We start from the raw sequence: 12,360 nt of genomic DNA on the forward strand, positions 1-12,360 counted from the left end.
ACCAAATCTGTAAAGTCCTATTCCCAAATTAAAGAAAAGATAAAAATGTTTCTCTTTTTCAAAAAGGTTCTCACCTGCATAATTTCTGTGTGGCTTGCTTCATCTCAGAATCCTCAGCCTGTAGATATAAAATCCTGGTCGGGCTCACACCACTTTAGGAGGGATCACTTTGATGGTGTGTTTTTTGCATTGGATTTGCTGGGATCCTTCCAAAAGTTAAAGTGCCCCCCGGTAATCTCTATTTTATGTTTCCTGTTTAATGCTTAGAGTTACCTTAGGCAGGTTAAAAACAAATTGGTCGTAACTGGGGTCATTTTTAATTCCTAATTCTGACTGATCGACATACTGTGTGGATTAGGTTTGGACACTTGCCCATTCTTGAAGTTATTGGGTCATGTAGGCCATGCTTAGCAGCAAGAGAAGCTGCAGAAAAAGAAACCATAAAGGGACTGTGTTTCATTGCTCGGCTCTTTGTCTAGCTCGCTCTTACTACATCGATCAGTATTTCATTCATTATGCGCTTTATACTGACACCATAAAACTGCGACCAAACAGGTATTTAAATGCATGTTGTTCTTTTTAAACATTTAAGGACACAATTAATTGTTAATTGGTGGTGTTGTATGTGATGTTTGTATTTTATGAACTATGCAAAACTATAAATAAATGCCATTTTGCATATGTGTTATGCATTGCAATGAAATGCTATGTAGCCTGTTGCTGAATTCCTACTGCACCTAAAGTTTTAGTTGCAGTATAAAGTACACTAAAAGTATCATTATTTTGTGGTCTTTCATGCTATGCTCCTCTTTTAGCTTCAGTGTGCTATGCTATATCACATCACTGCATGAGCCTTTGCATAAACACTACATAGGGACAGTATGTGTGCTGGTACTCCATGCCCATGACATGCAATTGTACTGTTTGTTATGCATGCTGAGCAGTGCAAGGAATCTGATGGCATAGATGACTGTTGCATGATTTCCTGCTTTAACGTTCACCCCAAAAAATCGCATGAACCTAAAGAGGCAAGTGGGTGAGTGATATCCCAGGGAGGTTGAACCAGGGACAGGGGGCCTTACCTGCTGCCTGGAGTCTGAGAGGGAATGAGAACAGCAGTATGCCTGAGGCGTCTAGAAGTCCGTTGAAGAAGACTCTAGAAGCAGTGAAAACATGGCCATTTGTCCTCTCTAGAAAGGCAATGGTGGATGTGCCCTGCTGTTTCTCCCTTCCACTCCCTCTACTCTATCTCCCTCCCTCTTTTACTTCTCTTTCGCTCCCCTACTATAAATAACTTTCCTTCACTCCTTCCTTCCTGCCCTCCCACCACCTATCATCACACCACATCCACTCCCTCACTCTAGCTTTGCTTCCTCGCTCTATCCCTTCCATTCGTCTCTATTACTTTTCATCTCTCACTCTGTTCTCAATCTTTTTTTTCCTCTATGACTCATTCTGCATCTTCCGTCCCTTCTCCCTGAGTGCACACTGTCCTCCCTCTCTCCATCTATCATCCTCTCTGCTTCCTGTCTATGCTTTCTTACTCTCTTCCAAGACTGTTCTTTTACCTTCCCTCTTTTGTACCTGTTTATATTCCCCCTGTCTCTAGTTATTGTTGTTATTTTCTGCACCTATGGTATCTGAACATCTCGTTACTTTCTCTCAATCCTCTCTATAAATATCTTCAGTTCCTTCCAAATGCCCTGCAAACCCCAATTTGTTTCCCTTCCTCATGTCTTCATGCTCATTGCTTCATTTTATCCAATCATGCCTGTCACTTTTAATGCAGTGTTAAATCACCTTAGAGAAATCCACGCCCTCTCTCACTCTCCCCACAGGACCTACATTGTGGTCATCCCGGCAGCCCTCAACTTCCCTTCCTCGCAGGCAGTGTGTGTGCAGTTCAGTGGTGTCCTGTGGCCCATCAGGTTGACCGTCCATCTCAAGACACAACGCAGGACCCACCAGCTGCTGAACGCTGAAGTCAAACCTGGCTCCTGGCTAGGCTGCACCTGGTTCAAGGTGAGTGGTGGACAGCGAGATCGAAGGAGGAAAAGTGAATTATTTGGGATTTTTGGCGCTAGAGAACCATATATTCAAAACAAGATTTAGAGTTTGCTCGGTCAGCTGGCATAATTTTAATTGTGCATGTAAATCTGCCTTCTCTAGCTTTTCTACTGGAAACACACACCTGTATAAAGTGTTGAGAGACAGCATATGCAAGGCCCCTTCTCCGCATAAATATGGGTTTACCTCACTTGTCACATAATGGATGATGTGCTATATAATTAATAGAATTCCACAAAAAATAAAAATTTCTAGCTCTTAATGAATCGAAAGTTACTTAAGAAAGTGCTTCTTGAGCTCTCAGCTTCAGACCCTTGCAAAGGTTGACTGAGACCGGGCAAACTGAGAACAATTGTGCTGGAAGAAGAGGACAAGGCCTTGGAGATGGGAGGGCCATTGAATGTGGGCTTTTGATTCTCTCCACTGCTCAATCACACCTATCTTTCTCCAAAGCAAGAAGGAAATCATAGGGAACCGCCTCCCATGTCCTGGGGAGGTTTTAATTGGAGTTCCTTAATGGTCATTTAGAGGTCGCCAGGGGTTGCAGCTGCGAGCCCTGGCTTTCCCCTTGCGACCCATGACTCTGCCTCTGATTTCTGGCGTCAGAAGTGCAATAGCAGTCCCATGAGCACTGTTTACTTTCTGCTGCTGTGTTCTAGAAAATAATTTCAGCAGAGCAATGCATACTCTTCTGGACAAATAAATAGTGAAATAAAAATGCACATTATTCAGCATCTGATCATTTTTGAATATTGGGAATACATGAAGAATTATCTGTTTGAACAATCTCTTCACCTTTGTGCTTAGCAAGAGTGACAGTGCCTTTCCAGTGATCATAAATCTAATCATTTTAACAATGCTGAGGAACACTGTATGCCCAAAACAAAGAGAGTAGCCAGAAAATTAAAATCCCTTCCACTTTTAACCAAAGCTCTGATGGCACCAAGCAAGCAAAGAAAATAAGCCCGAACCTCCCTAGAAGAGCTCCACTGTCACTCCCATCCAAGCATCTACACATATATCCTTTAACCCTTCCATCCGCCTGCTGGTATACACCATTTAATTTTTACATTCTGTTATACATTCATTCTTTCATCTGTCATTTAATCTTTCATCATTCTATTAATCCATTGGCCACTCGTCCACCCATACGTTCACATATCCATCATCTATGCATACACCTATTCATACATCCATCCTCACATACATCCACTTTTGGCTTTTCCATCCATCAATAAAGCCTTTCATTCATCAATTGATCCTATTGTCCATCAATCAATCCGCTCACATTTTCATTTACTTTTCCATCCGCCCATCCACTCCGATTTTCATTTGCTATGCCATCCATCCATCCTCTTTGATTTCTATTTACTCTGCCATCCCTTCACCCACCCATCCATCCATCCTCTCAGATTTCCATTTACTCTGCCATCCTTTTATCAATCCATCCATTCATTTATCCTCTCAGATTTCCCATTAATCTGTCATATTTTCAACCACTCAACCTCTCATCCACACATTCTTTCATCCACCCAACCTCTCATCCACTCATCCTTTCACCCACTCATCCACCCAATTCTTCTACCCACCCATCCATCAATCCTTTCACCCAGCCATCCTATCACTCACCCATTCATCAGTGCATTCTTTTTCCCAACCATCCTTTCACCTACTCATCGTTCCTCCTTTTACCCACCCATCCATCCTTTCGCCCACTCATCCATCCATCCTTTCACCCACTTGTCTATCCTTCTTTCCCTTTTCTATCACCCCATCTTTTTTCCTTACAGCATTAATTATGAACTTTTGTCTGCCCAGTTACACATAAAAGTGGCCCATAAAAACCTCACACAGCTGTGGCCGCAAAAGAGGGTTCACACCACCTCTGCCAATAACACGGATGATATTAAATAAATAACCCATATAAGTTATGAGCGGAGGACAATAATAATAATAATAATAAAATCATTTATAGAGCGCATGGTTACACTTAAAATAGTGTGTCCCCGCGCTGTGGATGAGTACCATAGAGAACGCCCAGATAAAAACAGCAAAACACAATACGGCCACACCCTGCCCTCTACTAATGACTGGGGAAGAGGTGAGTTTTGAGTTTAAGTCGAAAGCGACTTTCGGATGGCTCCATCCGCAGATTCAGGGGGAGTTTATTACAGTGGGTGGCTGCCAGATAGCGGAATGAGCGGCCACCCATTCTGGCTCTGAAGATACGAGGGACAGTGAATAGCATACTGCCCAAGGACCTCAGATTGCGTTTGGGACGGTAGATAGTTAGGAGTCTTTTTAAGTAGGGGGGGGCCTTTCCCATGTGCAATTCGATGGGCAAAGCACATTGTCTATCTTTTATCTTTTTATGGTGCTTTCCCATGACACAACATTACATTTGGCGTGCACTAGGTGCACATTCTCATCATGACTAGGGGTGGATGGAACTCACAGAGTTTCACTCTGAAGAATTCCGCAGGGTTGCATAAAAACTCCATGGAGTTCCGCCAACAGGTAGAACTATGCATGTTGTGCTGCTGGCACTGCAATTTAGTGGCAGTAATGTGAGCAGCGCTGCAAAATCAGTATGAACTGCACCATGCAGTGTTCAAAAGTGCGCAGCCATTCAAGTTAATTTTGCTGCTGTTCAAGTTGAAAATCTACTCAAGCTACACCAAATCTACTCGAGAAGCATCTGTCTGACCGGGGCCACCCATGACCGCCCACGACCACCTGTGTCAGAAAATGGCACTAGGAGTCGCCAAATATTACTTGCATTTCTGGAGCTTTGTGGGGAAAAATTCCACCACGCAACAATCTGCAGAATTTGGCCGGAGCTCAGAGGAATTCCGCAGGGTTGCATAAAAACTCCATGGAGTTCCGCCAATGGGTAGAAATATGCACGTTGTGCTTCTGGCACTGCAATTTAGTGCCAGTAATGTGAGCAGCACTGCAAAATTAGCATGAACTGCACCATGCCGTGTACAAGAGCGCGCAGCCATTCAAGTAAATTTTGCTGCCGTTCAAGTTGAAAATCTACTCGAAATGCACCAAATCTACTCGAGTAGCAGCCTTCTGACCACGGCCATCCATGGCCGCCCACGACCACCTCTGTCGGGAAATGGTGCTAGGGGTCACCAAATCTTACTTGCATTTTTGGAGCTTTGTGGGGAAATATTCCACCAAGCAATGATCTGCGGAATTTGGCTGGAGCTCCGCATTGCAAGAGTAATGCGGAGTTGCCAAATTCTGCCAATTCCGCAGCCTGAATGATACATTCCACCAACCCCTAATCATGACCGGTTATTGTAGAAATAATTTTAGTTCCTAATATTATTCTTTGTTTCGTGGAGCCATATCCTCCACTAGCAATGATAAGAAATGCATAATGTTTCCTTGACATATCTAGTCAGGATCCCTATCAAAATACTGGTGGTACCAAAAATATGTATTGGTATTATTTGCTGCTATTGTAGAATATTTATTGTGAACTTATTACATGGGTCAAAGGCCATACAATATAATTTCCTATGATGTCATTGAGGTCAGAGTATATTTGATGTCACTTCCGCTACTTCTGACATTTTGATGAGCCAACATCAAGTAGAGCTCAATCATTAATTGGAGACCTATTTTGAATAAGGGTTTACAGCTAACTGTATGATAATGGCTGTTCAGCGGGTCACCATGTGATGAGTGACAAAACTGTGTATCCTTCGGTGGCTCCATACAAGTTTTCAGTCCTGGTTAACTAGTCACCTTTTGGATGCTGAATGCTGAAACCATATATTAGACTGGTTCTTATGAGGTGAAATTATTGCCACTACATCATTAATATGTGCTAAAATGAGAAAAGAATGTAATAATACTATCTCAAAATGTGCCACATTGTGCAGTATAATTTGCCTTTTTTGCTAAATAATTCAGTGAAATTTAGACAAAGACAGAATTTCAATTAGGGTGGAGTAATTGTAGAATTTTCAGTAATTCTGCGTTACTCTATGGCGCGTAAATATGGATAATAACATGACTCCAACCGCTTGCGATATTGAGAGTAATATTGGGGAAAAGATCCTAATGCAAGAGCATATTTATGCTTTCTATTCATGTTCTGTTGCATTTAGAACTATTTCTTAGTGCAAAATGCATCCTTGCATCCATTTTGGATGCAAAAGTGCATTTTGCACTAAGAAAATAGTACTAATTACCAGGAGTACGTTTAGAGAAATCCTGCCCCAAGCGACTGTGTGCACTTGCTATTCATGTTTTCTTGCATTTGGCAATATTTAATAGCGCTAAATGCATAATTGTGCCCATTTTGGATGTGAGAGGGCATTTTTGCACTAAGAAAATAGTGCTAAAGAATTACTCTTGTCACATATTTCCGTGTAATCTCTCTCAATATTTGGCTGATTCTGTATAATTGTGCTACGCATAATTACGCGAGTTACACTGACCCCCCTAGTCAAATTTACTGAGTAACTTGGTCTTCCATAACAGCATCATTTCAGTGGCCCTGAGCTTAAGGCTTGATCTAGAGATGGGTAGGAAAAGAAAATCCTCCAAGTTTCTGGGCAAACTGATACATCTAGCGGCAAATCCAGTTTCAAAGGTCCTCCTCCATAATAAACCGCGGTTGGAGGAAATTTCACCAGTGGATTGTGCTCTAGGTTTACCATTTCCTCCAGAAGAAAAAGTTACCTACCTTCAGCAACAATATTCCTGGAGGATACATCCGGGGAGATTTACAAAATGTCCATGCAACGCAGCACAGCCAGCCGCAAGGCTGCACTGCGTTGCGCGACAGGGAGGGAGCAGGAGAGCACCATATTTTTAAAGATGTGACTCTCTCCTCCCCTTTCCCTTGGGCCGACACTGATTTCAGCTGCCGTGCGCCATGCACCCTTCTTAGCGCCGCAGCGCTAGGGTATGCGCATGAGTGTAGCATAGGTTTCGTACAGGAAAATACTTTGCTAGGCACGATGCAAAGATTTTCCCACTTTGCATCGTGTTGCACAGTGCAGCACGCATGCAAAGTCAGAAAAGTATTTCTCCTTCCTTGTTCCTAGTTGAAATGCTTTGTTGGAAGTGGGGTTCCTTATCCCTCACTGCCGCCGCCAAATGCTGGAGGCGGTAGTCCCCGACCCCTCATTTCAACGTTAGGCTAAGTAAGGGCACTGTCTGAGATAGCCCTGCTCACCCCCTTAGTAGCTTGGCACGAGCAGCCAGGCTTATCTCCAAGGCATTAGTGTACAATATGTGCAACCACACTCACAGCAGCCCTATGATGTCACAACAAATAGACTCCACACGAGTTTTTAAAAATGAGTATAATCTTTATATAAGAAGTTATACGATATGACCACTCAATACAAAACCAACATATAAGAATGGGTAGGTTTCCTTCCAGTGGTTGGTAGGTTTTAATCCCAACCACCGCTTCTAACCAATAGTTAAGCTCACTTCTAACTGTTTCCAATTGGTTAGGCAAGTCGTATTGCTAGAATCAGACACGTTGCAAAAGAAAAGAAATACTGCAATGCGTAACGATATTCTCTTGTACTGTGCAACAGAGAAACAATGCCATATGTGGCACCACAGTCATGTACTTTGCAAAAGAAGGAATAATGCAATGCGTATCACTACCAGCATGCCCTGTACCAGGAAGAAACAACGCAATGCGTCACGCTACAATCATGTTCTGTGCAATGAAGAAATAATGCACTGTGCCACGTTATAATCAGGTACTGTGTGATGAAGAAATATTGCCATACACCACGTTACAATCATATACTCTGCAAGGGAAAAATAATGCAGTGCGTAGCGCATCAAGCATGTAGTTCGTCAGGTATAAATGAGGTCAGGCGTCCTATGACAGTTCGACAGTTCGTTAGCAGCAATAATGCAAAGCGTAATATGACAGTTTAGGTGCTCCGTTAACAGTGCCACCAATATGGATCAATGATGACACAAAAGTAATGCTTCTCACTCCGGCCCCAGTACTGCCCCTCCTTGGGCCAGCATGGGCCTAGATCTGAGCCGAAGCTCCAGGCTTGAGCAGCTGACAGAAGCGAGAGGCCGAGAGAGTGTCTCTCTGGGCCCGCACCCCACCCCATGTGGTGATCCACATTACCTGGGGGGCGTGACAGCACTCTCCTCTCCTCCTTCAGCGACTTGGGCCTTGATCCAGAACTCCGTCAGTGGGTACGGCGAGCTCGGGCCGGCGGCTCAGCTCCTCCGGGGCTGCCGGTCCAGACCGCTGCTGTTTCACTCCGAGGGCCCAATGACCTGGCCCTCCATCCAGCAGTCTCAGTGAACACCGAGACCCACCCTCAGCACTGTGGAGAATTACTTTGAATTTGGTGCACACACTTCCCAGGCACTCCTCACCAGCACCTCTGGTTGCACCTCGACACGCACTCTGCGCGTCCGAGACTCTCCTCTTCTCTGGTGCTCAGGATGACCCAGCACTTTTCACCAACGCCTCTGCTTGAACCTCAAAACGCAGAGGTTCCTCTTGACCACTGAATAGGCCTAAGACTTTTCAGTCTCAATCCATTTCTGTTTCATTCCAAGGTTCAGGGGTTTCAGCTCTCATAGTTATACCCCTTAATGTCTTTGAAGTTCGTTTGTGCTCAGGGGTTCCTTGACCCCTTCCTAAATCAATTTTTTATGTCTCCCTCCCAGTGTCACCTACCTCCCTTTGATACTGGGGGTCTGAATCCTTAATCACTCCGCAGGAGATGGGTCAATTGGTTTATAGCACAAGCCCAGGCCTTTTCACCTCCCAGGCTTCTCCTCCCCCTACTCTCCAGATGCAGGTCATCCTGGTGCCATCTCAACCCCTCCCTCGGTCAAGACCTCTTCCAGCTCCTCTCACCTTTCAGATCCAGACAGTCAATCCACATTTCAGCAGAGATACACAGAAATGCTTAAAGCACAAAACTCCGCCGCTTTCTAAAAAAGTGGTTTCTGACAAAACCACCTTCACAGAAAGATGTGTTATGACACTGTGAGTTCATACATACCAAACCTCACCTCTCCATTATAAACTTATAGGAAACTAGGCTAATAAACACAACACACAGCCTCCTTCATTCTGTCCTATGGGCAGGATGGCCTTTTAAGCAGTGAAAAATAAAATGGAGTGTTTTTCACTGTCAGGACATAACACACACCTTAGGATATGTCCTACCTTTTACCTACACTGCACCTTGCCCAGGGATTAACCGGGACCTACCTAAGGGGTGCCCAATGTGTATGTAAAAGGGAAAGTCAGGCCTGACAAGTGGTTGCACTTGCCAGGACAACATGATAACTTAGCACACTGAGCGCAGGCCCCACACTGCAGGCCTGAGTTCCCTTCACAACAAGCCTTTGCATTACTAGCCCTGGCACACACAGTGCACATCACTAGGGACTTTACTAGTAAGGTAAACATACCAACCATGGACAACCAATTACCATTACATTTTACATAGGGAAAACTTGTACTTTGAGACTGATCAGCAGTGGCAAAGTACCCAAAGCATCTAAATTGGCAACTCTATGTCAGGAAAACAGTCTAGGGAAAAAGCAAAGTCCTACATGCTTGAATTATTCTAAGCCACTGGCAACTACTCAGGGAAGCATCGTGGTTCATCGTTATTTTGCACACCATGCCACTTCAATTTGGACCCAGCTATATGCAAATCAGTTTCGACCCTGCTTCAATGGGAACCGTCCGGCCCAAACTACCCACCCATTACAAGCCCTGGCAAACGTAGTGCACTTTACTAGTGCACTTTACTAGGAACTTATAAGTAAATTGCTAATTGGGTATGAGCCAACATCACCATGTTTATAGGAGAGAGCACATGCACTTTAGCACTGGTAAAGTGCAAAAAGTCCTAAAGCCAACAGAAAACGTGGTCAGAAAAAGTGGAGGAGGAAGGCAAAAAGTCTGAGTTGACCCTGCCGAGTGGACCATTATCCAACAGTCCTGTATGTAGGCGAAATTCTTTGAATACTTTTGAATATCAGTAGGAACAGGACTCACTTTTAGGAGCAGGAGTCTGCTTGGGAATCTCTCTATGGCTAAAGCTAAAAATAAAATGGCCGCCTGCTTCCTTCAGGTGCAAGAGTCACATCCCACAGCACCATGTCCCACCCCAAGACAGTACATACAGCCATTGGGGGATCAGAATTGGATATTTATTTTCTTGCAGCACTGTCTGCAAGACTTGAAGCCTGAAGTACTTTGAGGAAGCATTTGACCTTGGCACTGCCGAATATTGAGCAATGTGTCTGCGAAATACCAATAGAAAGCTCCAAATTGCATCAATGACATAGAGAAAAAAGGAACTAATGCCAGCATGCTGATTGGCCCCTAACATACCCTGATGATGTCATATCCGGAAAAGGAGTTGTGGCTGAAGCCATGTGGAACCACCTTGTGAACCTGGGGAATCATTGCTGGAAAAAAAGTTATTTCGGAACAGTCTACAGCCAAGAAGGGGTGCACATAAGTTGGGGAATCCGCGACAAGCTATATCCATTAGAAATCAGAATATTGTCCCTTATCACACAATTACAGTTCAGGGCGCTGTCCGAATAGGTGGGCAGATTTAGTGGTATAGAAATGCTAGAGAAGAGGACAATGTAAATACAAACTTAGAATATGTACATACAGTTCATTAGGTTACTTGGGGCCAGATGTAGGTAATCCAAATTTACCGATTCTAAAATGCCGAATTTTACCGATTAGGTATTTTAGAAACGGTAAATGCTATGTAGAAAAAATTTTGGTATTTACCGATTCGGTAATTCCCATTAATTCCTATGGTAATTCCCATTCATTCCTATGGGCCTGGAGGCCCATAGGAATGAATGTGATTTACCGAATCGGTAAATACCGATTCGGTAACATAGGAAAACATTCAAGGGTGGCAGGGTGTCACATTGACACCCTGTTGCACCCCTGGATAGTGCTTGTCTGCACATGTGGCACACATACATGCCCTAAGGGCATGTATGTCTGCCACATGGCACTGTTGAAAATGCACAGATTTGCATTTTCAAAGGTATTCGGTATTTACCACCAACTAATGGTGGTAAATAACGAATCCTTACACCACATAAGCACTCTTAAAAGTCCTTCCTACATGCTATTTTCCAATTCGGTAAATACCGAATCGGTAAATACCGATTCGGTATTTACCGAATCATCCCCTACAACTGAAATGGCTCGGTCGGTAAGCCTGAAATTTACCGAATTTCGGTTTACCGACCGGTAATGGGCCACCTACATCGGGCCCTTGGTGTCTTATGGTAGAAGTAGGGCAGAGGGGGTTCTGGGACCTTTGGCATATAGCATTGGGGGTTGTGTGTGTGGCCATCAGCAGCTGTGATGTTCAAACCAAATGTTTGAACCAACCAAGTTTGAAAATAGATGCAGAATTGTTCTCTGCATGCTTATCTTTTGCATAAAGTTTATATAAACAATGGCTTGCACAGTAAAATAACTAACTGCAAAGCATGTATTATACGGAACAATTTTATTAGTGTTAATTAACGATAAGTGCAACATCAGGGATTGCAAACATCACAGTTTTTACGAGAAACTGACAAAGTGAAAATCATTTTAACCTCGCCCACCCCATACTTTGTAAAGGTGGAGAGTGTACTTTAATTTGACATTGCAATTTTCTCAATAGGGTGAGGCAGGATGTGCTTTGTGTCCTGTGAGTAGAGGAAATTCTTTGAATACGTTCTTAGAATGGCAGTTAGAGCAGGATTCTATTTTTAGGAGCTAGCCAGCCAACCAGGTGTTAAAAACCTGAAGTGTGTGTCTGTGGCGGTTCATGAGAGTGCACGTGGTGCAGTTAACTACCTTTTGTCCAAGAATGCGTTCTGTAGTAGACAATAACAGGGCGGTTAGAACAGCTGTTCCTTTATGCAAGGTTCTGTTTCACATAGATAAGGGCCTTGACTGTGTGGCGGGCGCCCTCTGGCGGAAGTGGACAGGAAGGATGGCGGGAAGGTGCACACAGGCACTCTTCTAGAGGGAGTGGGGTTAAAGGTTGAATCTGGTAGGGAATGGGTTCTGGGGTTATTAGAAGCAGGCACATATAGGGGTATATTACCAAGGCAGGCGAAATGAAATTATCGACGGCCGCAAAGCGGCGCTAATGTCATCGCCCTATTAGCAAGCTGTCGCTAACATCAGTTAGCGACAGCTTTTAGGTGATAGCGAGCGGTTTGGGGCCCGCTTTGCATGTCAGCGATATTTATCGCTAATTACAAGCAAAG

The 12,360-nt window shown here is 43.9% G+C and overlaps 1 protein-coding gene across 1 annotated transcript in view; it reads left to right on the forward strand.

The window, feature by feature from the left end:
* The window catches only part of LOC144768929 (alpha-2-macroglobulin-like protein 1), a 299,902-nt gene that overhangs the window by 89,288 nt on the left and 198,254 nt on the right, over positions 1 to 12,360 (forward strand). The window contains exon 2 of the mRNA XM_078652936.1: positions 1,839 to 2,022. Coding sequence (XP_078509062.1) covers positions 1,839 to 2,022 — 184 coding nt within the window. The remainder of the gene's footprint in view (positions 1 to 1,838; positions 2,023 to 12,360) is intronic.

This window comes from Lissotriton helveticus, chromosome 7 (assembly GCF_964261635.1).
Source record: "Lissotriton helveticus chromosome 7, aLisHel1.1, whole genome shotgun sequence".
Taxonomy (NCBI): Eukaryota; Metazoa; Chordata; class Amphibia; order Caudata; family Salamandridae; genus Lissotriton; species Lissotriton helveticus.